The sequence below is a fragment of the Medicago truncatula genome, chromosome 2, assembly GCF_003473485.1.
Source record: "Medicago truncatula cultivar Jemalong A17 chromosome 2, MtrunA17r5.0-ANR, whole genome shotgun sequence".
NCBI classification, from domain to species: domain Eukaryota; kingdom Viridiplantae; phylum Streptophyta; class Magnoliopsida; order Fabales; family Fabaceae; genus Medicago; species Medicago truncatula.
Window position 1 is genome coordinate 49,563,779 of NC_053043.1, and position 26,940 is coordinate 49,590,718.

General features: G+C 31.3%; 2 protein-coding genes across 2 annotated transcripts; both read right to left on the reverse strand.

Moving 5' to 3' along the window:
* Positions 1-5,836: 5,836 nt before the first annotated feature.
* LOC11432375 (ABC transporter G family member 35) lies at positions 5,837-16,629 on the reverse strand. The gene is made up of 22 exons (XM_039830904.1): positions 16,127-16,629; positions 15,201-15,410; positions 15,038-15,122; positions 14,404-14,563; positions 14,215-14,291; positions 14,086-14,139; positions 13,342-13,432; positions 11,630-11,931; positions 10,952-11,550; positions 10,694-10,854; positions 10,497-10,603; positions 10,093-10,246; positions 9,867-9,986; positions 9,394-9,542; positions 8,968-9,300; positions 8,373-8,663; positions 7,948-8,031; positions 7,731-7,864; positions 7,339-7,566; positions 7,079-7,250; positions 6,512-6,766; positions 5,837-6,417 (listed from the first exon to the last, which is right to left on the reverse strand). Exons 1-22 carry the CDS (start codon positions 16,486-16,488, stop codon positions 6,145-6,147), a joined length of 4,401 nt encoding a protein of 1,466 aa, XP_039686838.1. The 5' UTR covers positions 16,489-16,629; the 3' UTR covers positions 5,837-6,144.
* An 8,324-nt stretch (positions 16,630-24,953) lies between these two features.
* Positions 24,954-25,893, reverse strand: LOC11420970 (uncharacterized). The gene has a single exon (XM_003597636.4). The coding sequence runs from the start codon at positions 25,744-25,746 to the stop codon at positions 25,159-25,161; it is 588 nt and encodes a 195-aa protein (XP_003597684.1). The 5' UTR covers positions 25,747-25,893; the 3' UTR covers positions 24,954-25,158.
* Between the last annotated feature and the right edge of the window lie 1,047 nt (positions 25,894-26,940).

Sequence of the window (26,940 nt, forward strand, 5' to 3'; positions counted from 1 at the left end):
TTATGAACTTTGGTAGGGTGATGCCTATTGTACCCGGCTGAGGGTTGTGTCATGGTGACATGTTATCATCATATTTATTTATATTGGTGGATGAGGGCCTCTTAACTCTAATGCATAAGACGGTTAATATAGAAGATATTCATGATATACAAGTATGTTGCGGTTTGTAGTGCACTAAATAAATTATAAATAATTTGTACTATTGATTTAGATCATAGCCATAGGGTCATGGTTTATAATTGTGTAATGCACTTATTGCTTGAACAAAGGGAAGGTGCAGGAGAAGGAAAATATTCGATTTTTTAATTTATTTTTTCTTCTTAAGATAAAAATATCAAATGAGATTTGCAAACATTCTTGTTAAGAAATGCATGCATGCATGCATGCGGTGTCGTTTGTCCGATTCCTCTACTGACTATAAGGAAGTTTCCTTTCACGTGTCGCTTAAAAATAGAAAATTCTAAAGTCATTTGAATGTGTTACTGTGTCCTGCCAAACAGTTTGCCCAAAGGAAAAGACACGCTGGAATACTGATCAGATGTAAGCGAGACTACATCAAAAATAAAAAACTCAAGTCTCACGTGAAATAATTATGATTTTTGATAAATACTAAATAGTTTATAAAGATAGACCCTCTCATCTTATAAGTTGATTTTGTAAGGATAAATTAATCATAAATTTTAAGATTGTGTCACATGTTCCTCCATGATTCATTGAATTATTGTTATCAAACCATCTATCATCTATATCAAATTCAATAGTATTAAAAAAAAAGGAGGTGCTGAGTAAAATAATTCTACATTTGATGAGAGATGATCGGAATATATAAATGTATTTTTGTAATTTTTTTTTTTTGTCTTAACCTTTTAATTCTCGGAGATAAAACATGACAATGAATTAGACCTTAACTAAAACCGGACACTTGACTCCAATTTCTTGAAATCATTTTTTTAATGAATCTACTAAAAGTGATTTCTCATTTTAATGAAAAATATATCCTAAACATAACCCAAGATAAATTTTATTTGGGCAAATATGAATCATAAAATTTAAAAGAAATATCATAATAGGTGATTTGACTAAATTATTTCTATTTTAAATTTTATTATTTATAAGTATGTGTCCAAAGACTTTTGATTTTTCTTCAAAAACAAAAACTATTGATTTAAAATTGTATCCAACTAAATATTTTTCTTTCAAAACATAGATAATTATATCACGTGGAGGGTACATCTATCGAAAGAAAAAATATTATAATATTATTTTCCATTTTAACTTAAAATGTGATTTTTCTATTTAATAATTTAGTAATGAATGAATTGATCAATGTCATTCCTAATAACCTTTATATTTAAGAATTTATTTAAATGGAGGATAATGTTCGTAAGGTGGTTGGTGGAGGGAGTAGCACTTATTTTAGGTTAGATAATTGGTTGGGGGGAGCTCCCTTGCGAGTGCAATTTCTCCGCCTTTTTGAATTGTCTAAAAACAAAGGGGCGACAGTGAAGGGGATGACAGAGAGAGGGTGGGATGTTGGTGGTGGTGCCTGGGCGTGGAGGAGGCGCCTCTTAGCTTGGGAAGAGGAGTCCGTGTTGGAGTGTTTGCCCTTGCTGTGTGATATTGTTTTGCAGGTTTCTACTCTTGACAGGTGGCGGTGGGTGCTTGATCCTATTAGCGATTACTTCGTTAAGGGGACATATCAGCATCTTAGTTTCCTACTACACTTGTGGAGACCGATCATTTTGATGCAACTTGGCTGAAACATGTTCCGTTAAGGGTTTATGTGTTCGTCTGGCGCCTTCTCTGCAACAGGCTTCTGACTAAAGATAACCTTCTTTTGCAAGAGAGCCCTTCACCAAGATGACATTACTTGTGTTGGAGGGTGTGGCTGCCAGGAGACATCGCATCATCTCTTTTTCCGATGTGGTACCTTTGGCGGCTTGTGGCATCGTGTTTACCAATGGCTCGACATTTCTTTCATATTTCCCAAGTCGGTTCGTGATAATCTTTATCAGTTTGGCAATTTAGTGGGATTACCGCGTTTTACTCACTCTTTTCTTCAGGTGATCTGACATGCTTGTGTTTGGCTCATTTGGAAGGAAAGAAACAACATGGTTTTTAATCACAAAATCTAAGACTTGTTTATTTTGCTGGACAGTGTTAAGTTAACGTCTTTTTTATGGTTGAAAACTAATAAGCTTACATCCACTTTCCGTTACAATGATTGGTGGCGGGACCCTCTTCTATGTATGGGTGTTAAAGACTTACTTACTTCTTATTTTTTCCTTTTGTTGTTCTTTTTCCTTTGGCATTAGGCACTTAACATTGTAACTTTATAGAATGATTCTCTTTACACACCTTATGCGAGATGAGTATTCTTAGTGTTTAATATAATCTCATTTTGATTTCTTAAAAAAAAAATTTTGATTAACCATAATAATCATGGAAATGCACATTATCTATCCATATACATAATACCATACCTACACTTTCCCGTAAAAAATAAACAAGACCATGACTCCATGAGTCCTACACTAGAACACGTGAAAGAAGCCCACTCTTTAGTCTTTATTGCCACACAAAAAATGACTTAAAAAAGTGGAATTTATCTTTAATAAAGCATTTTGGCCCACAATGGAGAAAATGGTTAAAAATTGAAGTAGGGGTAGAGATAAAACCACGTTGTCAAATCGCAGCGTCCTTGAAAATAACGTCACTTTTAGTTGGCCATCATCCTACAAGTGCGCACCACACGCTTCCACTAATTCAAATGCACACGCTCTCTGTCTCTCTCTCTCGCTAACAGTATTATAGAGTATAGACTCTATAGTTAGAAAAAAATTACTCCCTCCATCTTAAAATATAAACAAAAAAATCTCATTTTCTTTGTATCAAAATATAAGTAAAAAAGATCAATTTTTATGTTATTTCAAACAAATCATCTTTTTCAATGTAAAATTAAATGCAAGTTGCATTTAATTTATTCTCCTTTTTATTTTCTCCATAATTTTTAACCAATGAAAATTATTTTTACATCTTTCCATGAAACTTATTCTAAGGAGAACACAAAAAATCATACCTCAAATCACTAAATGTTAGTTTTCTTAATAAGTATGAATTAGTATTTTTTGCTTATAAATTAGGACGGAGGGAGTAAATGTAAATGCTAACTTGTGCTTTCAAAGACATGTATTAAAGAACTTATTATATAAATACATGTATTAAAAATCGTGTAATCAACTTCTTAAAAGTTAAAATATTATATTTTTAATGCAAAGTTTTTTTTTTTTTTTTTATTCCTTAACATGTGCCTTTAGACAAAGACACAAAATAACATATCCAAATCAAATTAGCATTGCTACCAAAAAATTTAAAAGACATGTTATTTTTGAGAGTTGAGATCTCTCCATTTAAATTAGAGCTCTCAACTCTATTCTTGATGGGATAAAACACATGTTATTGAATGTAAAAGTAAAAACTTTGTATCGAAAAAGGAAATTTTGAAGAACCTCTCAAAAAATAAAGAAAAGAAAATATAATGAGAAGTAGGGTGTTCGCAGTGTAGTTTGGTTCGATTTTGAAGGTAAAAATCATCCGAACTGTAAGATAAAAACGTGCGGTTTGATTTGATCAATTGACTTTAAAATAAAATATGAACCAAACCAAACCAAACTAATACAATTTTGTTTGGATCGGTTGGTGCAGTTTTTTTTCGAGACAATACAATTTTTTTTTTCAACATTAAAATCAAGTTTTTTTTTTTTTTTTTTTTAACAATGTTTTAAATTTCATCCAACAATACAATTTTATTTAGACCAAATTAAAAAAGTGAACAAAAAATAATCATATTTTCTAAGAAAAAGACTAAGATTTTAACATTCACTAAAAGTTCAAGTAGCATATGAATACACTTTTGCAATAAAATGCAATGAAGAAACTTATCAAAAGAAAAAATATGTCTTTCATAAAAATTTGCATTGAGTTTCTATAAATATTGGTCTTGGTGACATATGTTTAATTAATTTTTTTTCTTATGTTGTGGTTTGATTTGTAAAATAAAAACCGCAAACCAAATCAACTATACGGTTGAGTAAAAAAATGATATAAATACAACCAAATTAAATGTATTTTTTATTTTTTTTTACAGTTTTGATTTAGGTCGGTTTGGTAGCGGTTTGCAGTTTTTAAACAAAGTAATAGTCTTGTTGGTCAAAAAAAAAAAAACAAAGTAATAGTCTTAACTTATACGCTGTGAGAAACAAAGGAAATTAAATCCCTACTTGGGTAAAAAGCTACCGCAAGTATAAAAGTTGATTATTAGTGTTGGATGTGCTTCTTGTTCAGATTGAAAAGATAATTTAAATTTCTCCAAACAATCCGTTGTGGACTCTTAAATAAGCTATAATTAGTTTAGCTAAGTCGACAATCCTTTACATCAATGATTGTGTAACAGTCCTTAAACTAGAGAAGTAAAATAAGTTTCATAACCGAAGCATAAGTTTGAATTAGTATAATAAAGAAGCAAGAATTAGAGAGAATCCAGAGAAGGAGAATAGGGATAGAAAAATGATTATGATATCACAATTTCTATACATTTTTCTGTGGTCTTCTCTTATTTATAAGAGTTCACATTCACATTTCCTATATTGTCCTTTTTAACTCTTCAATTCATTACACTTGATGTAACAAATCTCTCATACTCAATGTTATTTTCAATTGTTTTTTTTTTTTATCTCTACAAGAAATGGAACTCAATATGCAACTGGGTACACATACACCCTTCCATTCTTGACAAGTAAGATTTGTTTGTTGTATCATCATCCCCTTCATCACCAACTTTATTTTCCCCACTTGAAAAGAAGTATAATTTCCAAGAAACCCACCTAAATTAGCCTATAATCTATGAACATGAAAAAAATACCAAAAGAATGCGAGTTATTATACACTAAAGTACTAATGATTGCTATGATGATAACTTGTTCATGCTACATAGAAATCTTCCAAAATCGAATCTTTTGTCAAATCCTAACTCAATTCCAAACTCAGCTTCTTCAAATGAAGGAGTGGATGGTCTAGAAAACACTGGAATGTTCAATGAACATAATTAAGAGAACCTCAAGATTCTCCGATGCCTTGGAGAACAAGTTTCCAATTCCACAACATAAAGAAATCATTCAAGAGATTGCAATTATTGTCCTTTTTTTGTAGACCAGGAGTGAGAAAAAGAAGGAACCACTTGATCAAAAGAGAAGATCATAAACAAGAAACTTGGATGTTGTTTGTTGGTGATGATTGTCAAGCTAAAGAGAATAACTCAAGGGAATTAACTTTTACATCTCCAATAGAAGACCCTTTATTCTAATCACCCTGCAAATCCCAAATAATTGTCCAAAACTCTGCATGTATTGTAGGACATAACAAGGCCCCAATTTTGCTGCAAAATCCCATAGAAAACGACGATTGGATTCTCTTGCAAAGCCACCATTGGTAGCAAGATTGCCCTACTGCGACGCACAAGTGTCACAATAAATCTTCAAATCCCTATGGTGGGATAACACTGAAAAATTTGTTTAGTCAATCTAATAGACGAGGTATTCTTGCAGACTAACTCTAATTCTAGATTGTTAGGATGAATTTCTTCAACCATGCTTTGAATTCCTTTTATCAAGCACACTACTTAGTGCATACCATAGAGAACACAACTTCATTTATCATTGACCGCATATTGTCTAAACGGGCAACAAACAAAATCACGACCGAGAACTATATAAACACAAAGATCTATCTATTTAAGATGCTAACATCATTTAACAAATATTCTTCCTATAGACATAAGTTTAAAATTGAATATCTAAATCTCTCCCCAAATTACTACAAAAATAAGTGTTGACAATGGTTTGTTTTAAAAGATGACATAATAAAGTAAAACATTTCTTATGTGTAGGGAAGCAAACAATATCAAAATTACATGATCAACATAACTTACATGTACCAAATGACCTTCAAAACTTAATCTTTAGCAAAGCTTGCTATGATATTTGCCTATAATCGATACGAAATGTGTTGTCCTTAGCTAATAGCTATGTATACACACATAAATAAGGTACTTTCATTGGTAAAACTCTCAAGAATCTGACTTTCTTTTTATCTGGTTTGGAAGTTCAATGCCTTGATGCAGAAGGCAAATATAAAGGCAAAAAATATAGCGAAAGAAACCAAAACCGCAGCAACTGGTCCCATGAAATCAGGATCGAATCCATAATAATCTTCAATATACTTGTTGATTGCAGTTTTATTAGTCTCCCCAGGCACACTTATGCCTATTGTCACATCTCTATACTGTGACACAATTAATCCATACACTGTCCATGCTACTGGACAAATCCAATAATACCAAACCCACCATTTAGGAATTTTCTGAAATGTCAAATTTTTGTAGAGGAACTTTGTCAGAAAAAATAACAAGAGTAATTATTAAAAAATAAAAATAAAAAATACTTTTGGTACTTACTGGTCTTGGGATAAAAAAACCAGAAAAGAGATTGAAGAGTCCATAGAATGCTGCTCCAAAGATTGCTGCTACTTGGTGGTTTGGTGTAATGGAAACCGTCATCATCCCATAATATGTGAAGTACAAGAAAGAGAAGAAGCTCACAAAGAAGAACCAACACACCTTCGCCACTTTCCATTCAAAGCTCACCATAGGATACACTATGACTGAGAAAAATATAGTTTGACCAAAAACATATGGTATTTCACAAATAACCTGCATATATGGAACCACTATACATGTCAACATAATAATAAACAACATGTACCAAATTTTGATTAAAAGGCTTACAATCATTGAAAGTTCGTTACAACTTTTATTTTTTTAGTAAGTGTTTGTGCAGGCTTGGGATCCCTTTGATTTGCAAATTAACAAGGCATTTGACAGGACAAAAGATGTTTCATGTTTGATTTAAAAAGTGACCATGATACTGTTCTATCCAGTAATTACTCTTTTGTGAATCAAACGGACCCTTAAAATATATTTTTAAACCTCTAATTTTTTTTTTACGTTAACTCGTCCTCTGACCTGAGCAAGGGCGTAAGGTAAAGCAGAATACATTCCAGCAGCTCTTTCTCGATAGAATACAGTTCTTTCAACGGATACAACCGGTTGAACTGTTTGACAATTGTTTACACCAACAAAAAATATAGAACCATATAATGCTCCTATGATCATGTTCAAGTCAGCTGTGCTACCCCTGTAGAAGAAAAAAAAAAAATTAAAATCAAACTAAATGGTTGAAGATGGAATTGTATTTCATTTATATATAGGAAACACGTCTAAACCTTTTCTCGCCGGCTTTCCAAAACACTGTCCCTACCATGAGAGCTGCTGTCAAGGTGAAGAAATATCTGACAAGGTTGTAATCTGGACTCCTCCAATAAGTCAACCATTGCTTCCATAGACATGATTTAAATTGTCCAAAAGTTGACTGAGAAAACTGAGTGGAGAAATATACATCTTTTGCTCCTGGTGGTGGTGTACTTAACTCACTTACAAGAGCTTTGTTTCTCCTACTCATAATAATTGTGTTATTTCGACGTAAAAATACCGACATTGTATGTATATGACATTGAAATATCATTTCTTTGCTCATAAATTTGTATGTTAGCTAAAACTATCAAATGCATGCAACTCAAATAGAAAACAAGGGTGTTCTAGTTGTTTGTTGACTTACTGATGCAATGTCGATGTTTTGTAGTATTCAGCAAAGTCCATTCCAAGCCTAGCTTCAGCTGCTATTGAGCTTACCTCTAACATCCATGTTGCTGGATTGTACTTCTCCTTAATTTTAGGGACTCCTGGAATTGCCTGTGACAAAGGAATTAGATGTTTAATTTATGTCACAATACTTGATCAAAAGGATATAATCAAATTGTTCAAACTTTTAATACCTCAAAATATTCTATAATCTTGTGTGAATTCCTTCCTAATGGTCCTGAGTAGATCACTTGCCCTCCTCTCTTCATCAAAAGGAGCTGATGCACAACAAAATTTAATTACCGTGAAGATAAAGCGACCGTTTGGATTTACTTATTTGAACTTATTTACTCACATAAACACTTGTAAGACTGTTTGAAAGAGCTTGTGAAAACAACTCATGACATGTCCATAAACTGTTTTCAGCTTATTTCCATATGTTTTTCAAGATAGCTTACAGAAACAATTTGACTTTATATTTCCTTTTGTTATAAAAAAAGCTTATACATTAGCACTTATGTGATAAATGCTTATGCTATAAGTGCTTAATTAAGTTTTTTATCGAAACAGGGTGAAAGTAGAAGCACATGACACATATAGATCACGAGTTTATTGGTACCTCGTCGAAGGCTTCAAAGATATCGATACTAGGCTGGTGAATTGTGCAGACAACTGTTCTTCCAGTGTCAACAGTGTTTCTCACTGTCCTCATAACAATTGCTGCAGCTCTTGCATCAAGACCTGAAGTTGGTTCATCCATGAAAATGATTGAAGGATTAGCAATAAGCTCAACCGCTATTGTTAGCCTTTTTCGTTGTTCGGTTGACAACCCTGTAACACCTGGAAGTCCAACTATGGCATCGCTAAGATTATCCAGCTCCACCAAATCCATTACTTCATCCACAAATTTCTGTAAAGATAAAAAGCATCTAAGTTCACCTACTTTATGTAACATAAAATAAAGGTTTGCGAGTGTAATCTGGACTATGATATCATGGTTTTTGATGTCACCACACGTGCAATGCAACTACAGTTAAGGCTATATCGGTTGAATTTGACTATGATTCTTTGCAATATAAAGGATCGCTACAGAGGCTACTTTAATTGTATTTGACTGTGATTATTTGCAATATCAAGAATTGCGAACACAGCTGCTATTTAAGACATTGATTTGGAGCATATAAAATAAACTGTGCCGATTTCTGAGTACTTACCATTTTTTCCTCACTACTGACTTCTCTAGGTAACCTAAGGAAAGCCGAGTAAATCACAGATTCTCTGACAGTAACTTGTGGTGAATGGATATCGGTTTGTTCGCAGTATCCAGAAATTCTTGCAAATGTTTCTTGATTCTTAGGGAAGCCAGAGATTCTAACATCTCCTTCAATGTAACCACCTGTCTTCCTTCCAGCTAAAACATCCATCAAAGTTGTCTTTCCAGCTCCACTAACTCCCATTAAAGCCGTTAGAACTCCAGGCCTGAATGCACCAGTTACTTCTCTAAGCAATTGTAGCCTATTATCTGTTACTCCTTGCTCTTTCATTTCCTATTCAAAGTTCAAATTAAAACTTCATAGGTACATTTGATGATTCATATTGTAGAGTCATATGGAAAAAGGCTATGAGGATGATGTTCTTACAGCTGGCATATCGACATAGTAATTAACACTATCAAAAGACATTGCAAGTGGTTGAAAAGGAAGAACCATTCCTCTCTTTGGAGCAACTCCAGTGGCTGACTCAAGTGTTGGATTATCTCTACTACCCATTCTCTGCATTGCTACTTCTTCTGAAATGAATCATGTAAAGATAAGCTTCATTAGCACCATTTCACATCAAGCAAAAAAGATAGAAGAACAACCCTGGTTCAAAAGTCAAAAAAAAAAAAAAACTACGAAAAAAACGTAAACAGAGAAAACATGATATTTGACCACAGAGTTTGGTCTATTGTGCATACGTCTTCGACTGCAATACAACTTGTGTTTAAATACTCGCCCTGCTCGAGCGACCTGCCTACTTATCAGTAAACTATGAGCCGTACCAAACAAACGAAAAAAATATAATTCTAGCTAAACTTTAAACCGTAGTTGAAGTTATTTAGTTTTATATTTACTTGTGTTATTCCCTTTGTTGGACTCCTTCCTCGCAAGTCTAGGTTCCTCCTTGGAATCTCCTCCAGTTTCCATTTCACTTGCTTCTTCTTCTGATATAATTGCTTGTTTCTTTCCAACAGCTAGTGAATCAAACAAAACAAAGCAAATCAAAATCTTTTGTTGACACTAAACAAAAAGTGGAAAAAAGATTTTACTTAACATATTGAACATAATGTGAGGTCTTACGGTTTAGGTACATAAGTGCAAGGGTGAATAGAACATTATAGAAAACAGTGAAACCAAGAAGAGCTGCTACACCTATCCAGTACCAATTTTCTTCTGAATAAACATCAAAGATATTTAATGTGGCTACACCCAATGAGTTAAAACCATCTGAAGACTGCAAAATATGAAAATATCAAGTCAGAAATATAAGTTTGGGTTAATATATTATTAGTCCCCCTAAAATTTTAAAATTTTTTTTTAGTCTATATAAGACAAATTCAAATTTTAGTCCCACAATGTTTTCCATCACCGGTTTTAGTCACAAAATTTTATAGAGACTAAAAACAAAATCTTGAAATTTATTAGGGACTAGTAACCTTTTAATCACATTTTCATATTGTGGCGAGAAATATGATAGTACTTACCGGTTTGCTCCACCTAGGAGCAAACATTTCATTCACAGAAAATGCATTGAAAGCATAAGACAATGGAGAAACCCAATAGCCCCACACCCACCAATTTGGAACGTCACCTGTTAACGTAAAAGCTTAATCATATTGGCGAGCTTAATTAACGTATTACATAGTTTAGTCCCTTAATTAGAGTTTGATTAGTGACTCACGTTTAGGAAGGATGAAACCTCCAAGTAGGAAAACAAGAAGAAGCATGAGTGATCCACCAGTGTTGGCAATGATCATTGTCCTACAAACTCCAGATATTACCCTGAACATCCCAGCTGCCATTTGTTGAACAAGAAACACCAACAACAAGTGCTTGAAGAACCTACAAATCAATCAATATATCTATTAGTCCCTACAACTTCAGCACAATACTATCGTAGAGTTTCGAAAAATATACGAGTTAAGGTGATTGAGTTTACCTACTAGCTTCAGGTGCAAATCCAATTGTGTAATATGTAATAAGAACCCAAACTATAGCCTCAAAAATGGAAATAGGAATCCTTAGAAGAAAATTAGGGAGAGTGTAAGTCCATGGAGGATGAAAAAGGTGATCTCTATGTTTGTAGAACACAGGAAGTCTTGCAATTGTGAGTGGCAACTCAGAGAAACCATTGAACATGTTCATAATCATAGTAAACAAAATTGCACCAATATAAACAGATGCATCACCCTCATTTCTTTGATGCATTTTAGTCCTTATAAAAACTGTTCCACATATCACAGCAATAATGCATATTTGAACTGACTTGAATATGTAAATAAAAGAGTTTCTCTTTATTAAAAGGCATTCTTTGTCCCAACATGCTTTGAGAAGTCCCATTTTAGAGACAGTGTATCTCTTGAAAACAAGAGATGCTCTATGTCCTGTTGACTTGTCAAATGGTAGAGATAGTTCATTTTGAAGCTGTGTTCCAACATGGAAATGTTTGAAACTGTTTGCAAACTCAGTTACTGTTATATAACGGTATTGTATGTTTCTGTTTGACCAGTATTGTTCTTGATCTTTCCTTGAAGTAACCTGTAAAAAATTACGATAAACGTGTGATTCGATCAACATGGTATAAGGTTTGTTAAGATGATGTAATGTATGATGATACCTCTTGCAAGAAATCTGCAGTTCCTTTTCTCTCAGGACATTTAAACCCACATGACTCAAAGAATTGAAGGACATGGTCACGTGAGCCTTGATATACTATCTGACCCTCTGATATTAAGATAATATCATCAAAGAGATCAAATGTCTCAGGAGCAGGTTGAAGTAAGGACATGAATATGGTTGCTTCAGTGAGGTGAACAACTTGTTGCAAACATTTCACTATCTGATATGTTGTGGAACTATCAAGACCAGTTGATATTTCATCCATGAACAATGTTTTTGTAGGACCAACAATCATCTCACCTGTGCCAAATCCAAAACTATGTTATTAAATTTTCAAAATCATGTTTTAGTCTTTATAAAAAAAAATATGTTTTAGTCTTTATAAAAAAAATCACAGTTTTACTCTTCATAAAATCAAAATAAACCTAGGTCTTATCAGAATACTACCAACTTTGAAAATACACTTTGTGTTACAATAGAACTCTGTCTAAAAAAATAAACTCAAAATTCAGTTTTTGGTTTATAATTTGGAAAATGTTAACGGGTGTCCGAGACACTCTTTAAGACCTTTAAAATATAATTTTTTTTGAAAATTAATACTCCATCCGTTTACATTTCCAATACAACTTTAAGTTTTCTCTTCCAACGTTACCCTCAATAAATACTTCAACTTTTCTCTCACATAATTTTCAATACAACTTTAATTTTGTCTTTTCCTTATAAAGTAAGGGCAGTTTAGTAAAAGTGTATCCAATGATTATTTCATTCCATTTCTTAAACCGTGTGCCAAAGCTTAAAACGACACTCATTTTGAAATGGAGAGAGTCAATGCATTGGAAATTGAAATTTTTGATTTTTTTTATAAAATAACTTCTTCTTTTGAAATGCTTAAAGAGGGGGCAATCGTTAACAAGACCATTATAATTTTGGTTATTTTAATTTGTTGAATTTTTGACGCTTTAACAATTTAATTTATCATTTGTTACAAAAAATTACTTTCCATGAAGATAACTTTATAACGTCCTAAACATGTTAGCTAAAATTCATTCAAAAATTTGAAACAAACACATAGGTTGACTTGACAACAAAAGACTAACGAAAAAAGATAAGATATTTTTAAGCGTGACAAAACAACATTTTTTTTTTTTTGGTAGATAGACGAAATGACAAAGTCATTATAAACTCACACACACAAGTGGAGGTACCGGGGTTCGAACCCCGGTCATGGCATCCGGCCTAACAATTTCGACATTTTACCAGTTGAGCTAGGACTTCTGAATCAAAATTTTAAAATTTACAGAGACTAAAACATATTTAACTCTAATAACTAATTAGTTGCAATTCAATTTATAGTTCACTTTGACTCAGTAAATTTATTAGTGACGTGACTTTAGATGATTTCACACAATAATACGTGGGCAGCTGAACTTGGTTTATTGCAATCTTAATTGAATCTGAATTTGAACCCTTCTAATGTTCTATATCTAGTAATTTATTATCTTAAGACATTAATCATGACTCTTTATTTTATTATATATATATCGATAGATATATAGATCGTTATTTTTAGTGACAAAAAGTTATATGATAGTGTGTGTTTATTTTTTAGGAGGTGATAATGTGAGTTTAAAAATGACAAAAACATTGTTGTCAATCTATGTAACCAAAAGGTTTAAGAAAAAAGAATTTTGACTTTGTATTTGTTCTTACCTGTTGTGACACGCTTTTTTTGGCCACCAGATATGCCTCTTTGCATTTCATCACCCACAATGGTATCTTTGCATATATCAAGCCCTAGTATCTGTTCAACACAACAAACAATTTTTATAACATAATTAAATCATAAGGCCTGCCATTTTAAATAATATTAATGTTTACAAGATAGGTCTCATTTTTTTATATCAGCAGATATGTTTCAATTAATAAGAGTTTTTTATTTTTATTTTTTTATTATAATTATAACAAGTTTATGGTTCTTTACTTAAAAAAATATCTTTAAAGAGGTTTTTTAAATTAAAATAAGTTATCTTTTGAAAAACCTATTATAATTTAAAAGTCAAACTTGCTCTTAAACATTTTAAGAATGTATTATTGGCATAGATAATCCACATAGATAGAAACAAGAGGTTTTCCAGGTGGGTCCACTTTAACCCTCGTATATGTAATCTGTAGTGTTTGCATTGGATCAAGTGGTACCACTACTACTAGTACTTGTACAATTTTCTCTTGATTAAGTTTAATTAAATAGTTTTGCTCATTGAAAAAAGTACTAGATTTTATATTTTTTATAATATAAGATAGCATAGTCCTCACTCCTCAGAACGTGGTTTGGACTTTGCATGTGGGGGAACAACGTTGGAATCTAGTCTAGTATAATCTGATTATTTTCTTCTCTTTATTATAAGTTCTAACCTTCAAATAAAAATATTGTCGAGAAATTAAATGATAACTTACTTTAAGAGTATAGTCAGTAATGAGACTGCTTTCTGTTCCTTCCATTGCAGTAGCCTAAAAATCATCCCATGTACATTAGTAACATAATTTGATATAGTAATTATTGATTAATGTTTAATCTTTGAATACCTTCATGAAAAGGTCTAGTTCTGCCTCTGGAAATATCCCTGCATCCTTTTCCCTTCTAGCAAGTTCCGACAATAGGTCTGCAGTAACATTTTAATTTATTGATCACAAATTCATATTTAAAATTTACTTGATTTGATATTCCCTTGACAATATAAAATTGAAAGGAAATTTATTGATGAAATTTAATACCATATCGTGTTCCAACTCCTTGGCATCTAGCTGAGAAATCCATGGTTTCTTTTACAGTCATTTCACCCAAATGTACATCATTTTGGCTAATATAGGCTGAAGTCTTTCTAGGGACAAATTCATTAAGCTTGTAACCATTGTAAGAGATTTCTCCTTCTACCTGTTTCATCAAAACCAAACAACACCTATAATTACCACTATTATTCTCTAAATATAAGTCCTATTTGGGAACCAAGTTTATCCCTAAATATAATTGTCCTACTTCAACTTACACTAAATATTTATTTCTGTGGAAAAATATATACACTTTTTATTAATGCTATTAATTTATTCCTTCAAAATATTTTTTTTTTATTTTTTATCTCGAGAGATAAAAATACATCTATAAACAAATGATAATGTAATAATATTCATACATATAATGAAAATGTTAATTATACTATCAATTTTTCTTAATACATGTGAAAGTAGTAAGTAAACTTATGCATCAACAATGTAGGTTGAAGTCCAAGTGATATATAATTAAACATTGATCAAATAATTGTTGTCATTGTTTTTTCCAAACTTTAATAGTAGTTTAATTAGTTAGTCAGGAACGTAACAAAATTTAATAAGGTTGGACTTTGGAGCTTACCCTCAAGTCAGTGTCCAATTTTCCAGCCAAAGCTAGTAATAGGGTCGTTTTCCCTGAAGAAGGAGGTCCTAGCAAAAGGGTCATCCTAATACCAAACCAAGTATAAATAAATTTATATATATAAAAATGTCCAATATTTTTACTAAGTAAATTTAGTGATTACCTTGAAGGTTTAATAATGCCAGAAACATTTTTAAGTATGGTGAGTTTTGTTCTCTTGGCAGTACTAATACCAAAAATGCGGAGAGCAGATTCAACCATATTCAATGTAACATTTGGTAAGGTTGGCAAAGCTCTGCTTCCAACATAACAATCAGCCTCAATGCTTAGATTTTCAAACCTCACCTCTACTGTTGGGAGTTTAATACCAACCCTACAATAATTATAATAGGAACAATTAATTTCAGTTTAATTAATAAACAAGTGGATGGTAATTTTTCTACCTTAAGTATGGGGGTGTGTGACGGAACAAAATGTTTGAGAAGTGTGTGTATCATGTATGTTTAAGAACTACTTCTTTTCTCGCAAGATACAAGAAAAAAAAATAGGTCAATAAATATTGATGTATCTGACATAAATTTTGAACAAAATACATTAACTTTTGTTAACTAATTTTTTAACTAGACTATTTCTCAAATGAAGGATTCTAAAAATTAAATTTAAGATTATTTTTCGAGAAAGAGTCATGTTGGTAACTCTTCCAACACCATCATGTTAATTTGTTTTCTACTAATAGTATTATTTTGATGTTTGCTTGCAAAGGAATGATGACAAAGGCATACGATTAGTATATATATTTCAACACCAAAACCGGACGGCATTTAGCTTGCCGACCGCAAAGTCAAATGCGTCTAGAAAATAGCATTCATTTTTGTTATTTTTATTTAAAACTTGTAAAATAAATCCAAACTAAAATTACATTAAAAAAATCTACTTGATCATAATTGTAAATTGTGCAAGTCAGAAATAAGTAGAACCCAAAAAAAAATGACTTTAATATTATTGACAGTGTTCCTTATAGTATTAAAAATTTTGAGGAAAATTATGAATCAAATAGACTTTGAATGAGAAATTCATAAGAAAACTTACTTATCAATTCTGTTTCTGAACTTGCTAAGATACTTTTGATTATCTTCTTCAGCAACCTTAAAGATTTTGTCAATAAATTGTTGTCTTTCATTGACATCTAATTTCCTAACATCAACTTCTCTATGTTGCACTTTGTTTGGATGATCTTGATCACCATATTCTTCTGCATATGTTTGAAGTATACTTGTTCTTAGTCTATCATAAGTAGGCAATTTCTCTATGGCAGCCCATTTGAGAGCTTCTTCATCTTCATCAAGATTAGAAGTCCTTCTTGAATATCTTCCACTAGCAAACACTCCCTCCATTCTCCAACTTGACCTGCTTAAACTCCTACTTATGCTTCTACTTAAACTCCCTTCCATTTTTGTTTCTCCTTAATTAATTCTTCTACAAAGAAAAAAGATGAGAACTATTTAATCCTCCAACACCTCTCCCCTTGATTGTGCCATCAATATAGGATTTCTCTTGCTGCAGTCTTGTGTTTCCTTTCGTGGGCTGCATAATGCTAATATATATATAAAGGATGTTAAAATATTTTTCCTTCTAGAAAACTCACTCCAAGCTTAAGCGATAGGATATGCTTTGTTTGAGTCAATAAACTATTAGTTTAAATACGTTAATATATTATTAATTGTTATTTGCAAGTGGTATGCCATATGGATGGTTATGATCTATTTAGAATATTCCATTAGAGAAGGAAACAAATATTTTATTTCTTAGATAGTTTCATCTTCTCTTTTAGTTTAGAACTTGAGCTTCTTATAGTTTTTTTTAGTGATAGATTTTAGATCCTATCACCAACTTCAACAAGGTTACATGTTAGTCTAGAATAGTACTACTTATACTCTATCACATCGGTGAGTTTAGTACTGTCTGGACTTGTGTAAGCTCAATCATCATAATAAATAAAAGTGCAATTTGTAAATACTTACTTGAGTGTAACGGGTTTACTTTTTTGGATTAAAAGAACAATGTTGTTTGAAACCATAAAGTTATGTTTGGCGTTTTCAAATTTGTTCAATTTAGGTCCAGGCTTCCTATGAAGAAAAGGTCATATGATATTAATTATGTATTTAGTATGATTTATTTATATGATAAAGATAAAGAAAGGTAGCAAAAGATACGTGGCTGGCAGCATTGTCGTAACTCTTAATCCTTTATTCAAATGATACTTATTATAAAAAGAACTCGTTATTGCAATTTTTTTCCTAAATTCTTTCCGGCTTGACTCAGTGCATGAGTCATGTCATGTGGGCACCTAAGTAAATAGAAGTGAAAACATGTGTTCTAGCAGATGGACCCTCCTACTTCTTCCTAAATTCTTCCTGGTTTCAAGTGCTACATTTTGAAGTTTTGTACCTAAACATTGTAATCTTTTAATCGTAGAAAAATCAGATGTCAACCAAAATATTTTCATAGCATTTTGATTTGTTGAAAAATGAAAATGGATTATTATTTTTTAGTCTCAATTTGTTCAACATCAAGGAAAGAACCATCTGACATGGTATGTGCTGGATATATGGAATTCAAATTGTTGTTGTTCGAATTTGAATTGTTACTAGTACTTGCATTGCGTCCATAATCATCATAGTTTAAGACAAGGATACGAGAAAGGAGGATTAAGAAAACACATGAAATTGCAAGAAACGCACAAGGAAGAAATAGTTCTTTAAGAAAACACCCAACATCGACACTTGTATTATTATTTGTCTATAAGGTCTAGAATATTTTGAATTCTAGAATTTTGTTTTAAGATACAAAAAATTTAAATTTTTGGTGCAATATTTTGAATAATTGAAAAAAAATTAGATACAAAAAACGTGTTCCTAGAATTACTTTCAGATAAGTAGTAGTAGTTGGAGATATTAATTTTGGTGCTTTGGAAAATGCAGGGTGTATTTAAAAAATGAGGCCCATTAACTTGTAGAAAGGCAATCATGCAATCGGTTTTTGTTGGGTTGTATAGCTCTTAAGAAACTGTATAGCTATTTGCACCCTATCCTTAACTATCAGCGTCTTGTTGGTCCATGAGATGCAAGTCAAGGAGTTTAGCCTTATAATTTCAAGGAAGAAAATTCAAAATTTACAATATCAAACTATTACCACTGAATTCAGGGTATTTTTTTATTGAGCATACTTCATCCACAAATATACATGAATGTTTATCCAAATTTCATATAAAATCCTAGGATTATCCAAAAAAAGCCAAAAGAAATAGAAGAGTAGGTTTCCGTGTCAATGATTATTGAGCATACTTTTGCTCAATCCAATAGTCATGTCTAACTTATGTGAACAATATCAACACAGACATTCTTAAAGAAGGGTTAACCTAGGTTCTGAAGACAAATGTATGTATTCATTATTTTATGGTAAGAAAACCAATCGATTATGAGAAAATATATTCAACAAAATAGATATATAGCTTACTGTTACACATTCCAGAAGTCTTCTATATTAACGACCAATCAAAAAATAATGTTTGTTTCTATGAGCTATCTGTGTGGATATGTATGTAAACTGAATATTTAGGTCTCATAAAAGACTGATACATGTTTGTTTCTATGAGCATAATTCAGTTATAGAGACATTGTGTAACATATATATGAGTCGGGTTCGAATCTGAGACTATCCACTTATTTCTATTAAGAAAGTGAATTTATAACCACTGAATTATTTGATAAAAAATAATAATATATTTGTATAATCATAGGGCTCTTAGTTATTTTAAAATCTTATAGTAAAGTAAGCCTTATGGTAAATTAAGCCGTCAAAAAAGTTTTATAAGATAGGATAAAAGAAAAAGGGTCCGTATCAAGCAAATAAACATTATCAAGTGTTATACAATTAAAAAATCAAGACCCATTTAAAATAATGTTTAGTCTTGTAAGATTGACTCATTTCGATAACCACCATTGAATTATATAAATGAATATAAACAGAACTTATGATGGTTTTAAAAAACTTAAGAAATCATTGTCTCAAAAAACATAATAAATCGATCAAATTAGTTGCCTGGAACCTCAATTATTCCAAAATCAAAATAATCATACGTCAAATTTGAATTTGGAAATAATGGCTATGTTTCGTATTGCGGCAGCTTAGATGGAAATGAAGTATTCTTCTACAGTCACAAAACTAAATTAATAATCCAAACTTTTATTTTTCTTATAACTTTCATCCTCGAAATGAACACTAATTTGTGCAACTGTATTGGATTGAGTAAACAAATAGAAGTGGGCAAAGGCTCAACCAAAGCTCTTTTGGATTGCATTATGTAACAACATTTTGTTGAAGAGAAGACAAGCCCGACTGTTGTAGCCACTTCAGGTGCTTTGTTTTTAAAACTTAATACTTGCATGCAGAAAAACAAAAGAAAAATATAGAAACATAAATGAAAATTGAGTATAAATCATAGTTATTGATAAATCTGAATTGCATATAGAAAGACAAAATCTAGGCTATTGCGCATGATTTTATATAATATATATATATATATATATATAGATATTGATTGATGGTTTATAAACATATTTGATTGATACCTTTAAAAAACATATTTGATTTATATTACTAGCTACACGTGTAATAAGATAGACATGTTGATGTTACTTGCCTAACAATTTTCTATAGTTAAGTCTTTGAATGCACATATTTGCATGCTATCCAAGTGCCACAAATTATATGGTTTAATTTGAATGCACGATTTTATATTTTAGCGTATATTTGTGACAACTAATCAAATAAAATCTAGAAACAAACAAGTATAAAGGTCCACTAAAACTAAAAAAATCGTGGGTGTTATATATATACATTGTCTGCGTAATAATAATAGAGATTAAGATAGGACGCATATATAGGAGTAAAACTATTAGAGCAGAACTGAATCCTTCGACTTCAATTATTGCATTCCTTCTATTATATTAATGTATTATATAATATATATTATATGAATATATGTTGTTAAATACAAAATTACAAACAAGCATGAATCATGTGATCAAAATATGTGATCCATTTTTGCTTATCTTATAAAAAGAAAATGTCAAATCATTTGTGCTTTAACAATATTTTCTTTTTAAGTGTATGAATATGATGAAAGAGATCTCACTATTAATGTACTCAAAATGTTTTAGACCATTTTAATTTTTAATCATGCTTTGTTTGTTGAGGCTTTAACGGTAAGTACCTAAATGAATTGAAGGGCACAAACGGCTAATTAATGAGAGTATTCTAAGAAGAGCGCGTAGTAGCTCACGCATGCGCATGCGCGTGATATGTAAAGAGGAGAAAACTTTTTTTTTTTTTTTTTTAGAAAAAATGTAAAGAGAAGAAAACTTAACATCAAAGAAAACCTAGATAGGAGTACTATTTTGTTTTTGGTCAAAATAACATGTCATCTTAACCTGTGCCCATAGTTAAAAAGTAAAAATAATTTTTTTTTTTTTATAAAAAATAACAATTTTTTGACTTTCATAAAGTTGAATATTCCACTTTTTACAACTTCCTAATGCCAAATTTCTATATTAGTTTTTTTAATTAGTGTCTCGGGAGCATTAGTTAATATTTCCCAAATAATAAATATCCTAAACATTTGTTAAGAAATTCAAAATAAAATAATTATAAATTTTATGTATTAAAAGTTACTTAATGTGCTAAATACAATACTTTTAAATAAAACAATAATCAGACATTTGTTAACATTTTGTTTTTTCCTATCTATTTCTCTATCTCAATACATGCCTTCCTATTCTCCTAGAATTTGGAAGCAGTTCTCTTATGTTCATCTATATTGTAATCTCTAATACAATTTAATACATGGAAAATCAAATAAATAAAAGTTTTTTTTTTAATGGATTTATTTTACTTTATAAAAAAAAATAGTTTTTTTTTGGTCAAGTAAAAAAATTAGTTGTTTTAATTAACATAAAATGATAACGTAAATACTTTTTGCATTCTCAATGAATTATAAATATTACTCGCAAAGATAAAAAAAAAAAATATATTACTCGCAAAAATATTAAACTTTAATTATTTAAAACATTCACATAATAATCAAGGTCATTTCAATAATCTTCAATAGTAAGTGAAGTTTAAAGCAAGTTTCAATATATAAGCCCTTTTTTGAATGCAGATTTTTGAAGCACATAGTTCATCATTACGATGAACAATTCCTAGTTCATAATTTTTTTAATGCTATGAAAAATCATTGTCTAAGGAAGAGGTAACTCTTAAAAATATTATTTGTCCTCTTGCAAGAACAAATGATGTGTCTTACCAACATAACTCACTATTATCATGGTTTCTATGTTGGTAAGACTTATTGCACCCAGTGGCGGAGCGAGAAAAAAAAGTTAGGGTGGACCACTAAAATTAACCGTTGAAAAATTGTTTAAAGCCTCGCAAAATAGACCTATAATTGAATTGTTTAAATTTTTCGGGTGGACTACTACACCACTTTGCGAGAATTTGGATCAATCAAAACCTAAAACCGACACAAAATTGTATAAAATCTCGCAAAATAGACCTATAATCGTTGATTTTTTAATTTTTCCGGGTGGGCCGCCACGCCATGAAGGGCTCAGCCACTGATTGCACCATACTACTCCTATCATCCCAAAAGTTTTTAGGTTATTCTCATCCTTTAAGACATTTGTCTAACTTCATATTGGGAACAACTTTCATGCCTTTCAACAAGAGTGTTGCCTTTGATTTAAAAACAATGAAGCTATATTAGGTTTTCGAGTTTTCACATCAAAAGAAAAGAAAAAATCATAGCTAGAAAGCTTACCATAAGATTAATTTACATGATCTCAAGACAAGGGACAACTACTCGATCACTCGTAATAGTGATCAACTTCTTAAATAAAATAAAGACAATAAAATTTAATGAACAATAAAAAGTCAAATTTAATTTCTCTTTTTTTGACAGAAAAATGTCAAATTTAGTGAAAACTATTTTTTATTGATAGGCCTAAAACTAGAGTTTGATAGCGTTATATTTGGGCCGACCTTACATATAATATATATTATTGTGATTGATTGGTAATATAAAAACTATACAACAATAATCAAAGTTAAATTTTTTTTTTTTTTTACATTATGTTCATTTCATCTATCTAGCAAAAAAATATTATCATCAGAATTAGTGCAAATAAATTAAAGAGATTGCATGTTCGTTATATTTTGATGAACACACTGTTGTTACCCATGAAATTTAGTTGAGCACGTACCCATTATCAATATATCAATGATATGTTATCTTTTCATGATATGTTATATGTTAAAAATAAAATAAAATTTTAATAAATTATACCTATGATACCGATATCCCACCAAACTTAAGTATCTAAAAAAAATATAGAATGGATTTACAAATGTGTAGCCCATAGTGTCAAAAATAAAAAGCAAACAATGGTGAGAATAAGTTCCAAAAACTACAGATGTCTCCCAATTAATCTCTCACAAATCCTTAATTTGTACTTGCAAGTTTCAACCAAACACTTCACCTAGACTTTTGTCTTTAAGGATTGCCACTTTCAATTATTGTGATTGAAAAAAGTTAAAACGACAATCACTTTTGAGAGTTCTATCTTTCCCGCAAGAAACAACAATCCAGGTCTCTACCTCGACTTTAATTATAATTATAATTTTCACTGATATTGACATTTTAATTTTTCATCAACATTAGGAATAGTAGGATAATCATTAAGCTAGAAGACACTAGTTAGTAGGATAAACTATCCTACGATTTTAGCAATTAATGTCGTTAATTCTTACACATTTATTTTATTATTCTCTGGATCCGTTTTAAAATGAGTATCGTTTTAATTAATGAATGCAATAATGTTGTCAAATATATGATATTTTTACTAAAATAGCCTCGCTAGTTATTGGTGCATTTGTCATCCTTATAAATTAAAGTACAAAATGATACTTTAGAAGTTGTGTGGATAATAATAATTAAGGGTACTATTGGGAAAAAAGTAATTAATAGTACATTGAAAAGTTAAAATGACATTCATTTTAAAATAAATTATTTTTGTTAAAGCAGCACTCATTTTAAAACGGAAGGAGAACTAAGGCTTTTTTTTAAAAAAATATAACTGACTATTTCACTTTGAATTTATGACAGTGGAGAATCCATCATATTTATCAACACATCAACACGATTGACATCTCTATACAAGTGACAAATTCAAACTTCCTAATCCAACCTAAACAGTTGTCTATGTTTTGTAGCAAACTCCAACCTGCTAATGTTGAACCTCATTACTTAGACGAGAGTGTTGATGCCACAACCGAGGAATCAATATGAAGCTCGACTTTTTAAAAAAGTCAAGCACGAGCCAACTTCAATCCTTCAAAAACTCCACAGAGTTCCACCACATATGCACTACATGCACCCAAACCTTTGAAAAAACCACATATCCAAGCACCATCTTCACCTCTAAACACTCCTATGCACCCTGCAATAGCTCTGTCCTTATAAGCACCGTCCATATTAAGTCGAATCCAATAAGAGACATCTTGGGAAAAATTTGTCATTACTTGTCACTATTTCTCATTTTAATTTTGAGAAAAAGTATTATTCATCTTAAAAAACTTAATTGAAAAAACTATTTTAATAAAAAGAAAAAAAAAAAAAAAAGAGTATGAGTATGAGTGCGAGAAGAAAGTAAAAGTTGAGAAAGGCAACAAAATTTTGGAGGGACCAGCTAACTACAGACCTATAGTAACACTTCGACATGGTGGAATAATATTAGGACAACGATTTTTTGACAAAAGTAAACGATATTCATTCATTCAAATCGATATAATACATTGATATAATATAAATCCAAATTCGCTAAAAACAAAAAGGATGAATCTGTGAACAAACTCACAGCATCCATGTTAATAGCATAAAACGGCAAAGTACTCATGCCTACAAATATGACTAATATGACTATATTCATGTCTCCAGATCTGCAATGTTGACGACGCCAAAGTCATTGTCATTGATCAGATCTGCACTTGCTCAAAGCTAATCTTTCAACCTGAATCAAATAAACACCGCACTAAGACGGGAAATCAAAAACACACCGTACAAAGACGGTAAATCAAAACAAATAGAGTCATTCAGAGACGACGAAATCACAAAAACAAACGAAAGAAAACAGAAAATTTGTGAAATCACTTATTCAATTAGGATAGAAGGAAAAACAATTCGGATGGGTGATTTTTGGGTCAAAATTGACCCTAAATCACCCCTCTAAAAAGAAGAAGAAGAAAGGGTTTGTGAAGGAGAGAAGAGAGAGAGGAAGAAAGGGGGATTCTTTCAATATTAGAACAACGATGTTGTTGTTGTATAGTTCAATTTAACATTATGATACAAATAGCGGTAGTTGCGAATCACCTATCACATTATACCGTATCAGGGTTGCCAATCACATTAATCAATTTCCACAGCTAAATCTTTCAAAATCTCCGCAAACACATAATAATACCAAATGTTGTGCAAAATAACAAAATAGTTTTTTATAGGTTAATCTTGGAAGAATTGTGGTTAATTTATCCGACGATTGATGAAAATTAATCATACAAGTAAATTTGTTAATAGAATGAATTTAGTTTGTTAATACCACTTACAAATTTCTTACGTGGTTTGAGTAAATTACCCACCATTTTTATAGGTCTCACGTAATGGGCAAGAGCAGCTAAAAGTATATAGTCAATTATTTCCATCAAGAATTTGTTCTCTCTCTCTCTTTTTTTATTAAGGAATTTTTGTTCTCTTGTTGTCGATAACTTGATAACCAACAGTTTAAATTAAACATGCGACGCATAATTAACATGAATCGTAAATTACCCACAACTCTTATTTTGGTTACGTAACACACTTCTATTTTTTTTGTTACAATAGGCACATCAACTTTGGATTATATATTTTGTCCAAAAAAAAAACTTTGGATTATATATAATGAAAATTACCAACATTTTGATAAAAATGGTTAATTATTAACTAAATAAGGTAGGTTGAACTAATTAATCAATCAAGCTTGATTCCTCAACTGGCTGTAAAACCTGTTTATGAAATCTTCAGCAGCCTTATCAACTTGATCGTCCTTCTCGTCATCTTCTCTTAAAGGGAATGGTGAGTCAGTCACCCTCAATTGCCTCACCATTGGGCTACGCCCGAACCCTGGCAGTGCTGGAGATGCTTCTACAATCGACTGATCATTGCTAAGCATCTCCAGCACTGCCTTCATTGCGCTCATTGTTGCCACATCATCATCTTGTGTAGGTGGTGCTTGAGCGGAAGTGGAGAAGTTGTTGTGGCTACGGTGACGCTTCCCAATTGGGAAGAAGTGGTTGGGAGTGTTGCTACAGCTGAATTCGTACTCCCTTGAGGCGGTGAATTGGTGGTGTGAGCGGCGGCTTGAGGTGGAGCCACCGTGGTTGTGGTGATGGTGGAACATTAGATTGGCAATGGCTTTTCCGGCGAGCTTGCTGCGGCGTTTGAGCATCATGTTTAGGCCCATCATTAGTTTGCCCTTTGACATACCTTTTCTCAACATGAAGAAGGCCACACGTACCATACTCCACACTTTCTTTGATATCACTGGTAGATTGTTTTCCATTTTTTATAGAAATTGTTTTATTGTTTGCAATAATATGCGAGAAAAGTGATTTTGAGAGAGAGGGAGATTGAGAAAGAGAGAGATAATTAAAGAGATATATTTGATTTGATGACAAGATGAAGGAGGGTGATGAGGTTATATATAGTGAAGGATGAGAGGGAAAGGATGAGAATGAGAAATGAATATTGAATACACCATATGGAAATAAAATAACCCGTGGGTGCATGCATGTTTTGTGTTACTTTATATAGTTTTTTTAATTATTTTGTTATAAATACACATAATTATTTAAAATATAAATATTAGAAGAAAACTTATGTACAATTCCTCAGGTGATTTTCGTATGGTTTTAAACTAAAAATATATATTTTTTTTGGATATAATAAACTTTGAGAAAATTATGAATTTGAGGAAATCATGGTGAATTTAGTTAAGAACCATACGAAAAACACCTAAGGAATTATACCTAAATTTTCTCCTAAATATTATTCAATTATTATTTTTTCTGTTTTTTTTTGTGTGTTTTTTCTAAGATGATGTCTCAAATCGAGAACCATAAAGTTGAAGATCAATCTTACGATTAAACGATCTTTTAAAAAATTGGTTTATTTTTGCATATGCTTGTGTCACCAAATGACGTGTACAAATAATTATGTTCATACAAGAATTGCTCTATTGAAGAAAGCCGCTTCTTTAAGATGACAAAATAAGTGATATATAGGGGAATACGTGGATCAGTTTGGATTTGGTTTGGTCAAACCTAAAACTCGAATCATATAGGATACTCCAGTTTTTGTGAGGTAAAATACCCATCCATATATGGTCCATAACCTTTAGTATTTTTCTTCTACCATATGGAAATAAAGATAAAAAAAATATCGACATTATTGAATAAGTGAATTTTTTGAATCTGGGTCCAGTTTTACCCGAAACTCACTTATTTGTTTGGGTTTTCAATTTTTAGAAGCCATACCCACCCAATTATCCGGTTCAACCCATATTTTTGAAATTTTTTGGTAGATTTGACTGAATTTTTTGAGTTGACCCAACCCATGTACACCACTAACATACTCTATTTTTTTTTTATAAGGGGTCGCGCCTATGGAAAAAAACATATTTCTTTGTAACTATAATTGTTAGTCAAGATGATCGGAAGACTTATATACCGATGGTTTAGGTTCAAAACTTGGACTT

Excerpts from the sequence above, each read along its gene's own strand:
- LOC11432375 (XM_039830904.1), bottom strand. The coding sequence starts at position 16,488 with ATGGAAGGGAGTTTAAGTAGAAGCATAAGTAGGAGTTTAAGCAGGTCA. Across the intron at positions 15,411-16,126 it reads TTCAGAAACAGAATTGATAA|GGTTGGTATTAAACTCCCAA; the intron begins GTAAGTTTTCTT and ends TAATTATTGTAG. Across the intron at positions 9,543-9,866 it reads CAACAAAGGGAATAACACAA|AAGAAGTAGCAATGCAGAGA; the intron begins GTAAATATAAAA and ends GATTCATTTCAG.
- LOC11420970 (XM_003597636.4), bottom strand. The coding sequence starts at position 25,746 with ATGGAAAACAATCTACCAGTGATATCAAAGAAAGTGTGGAGTATGGTA.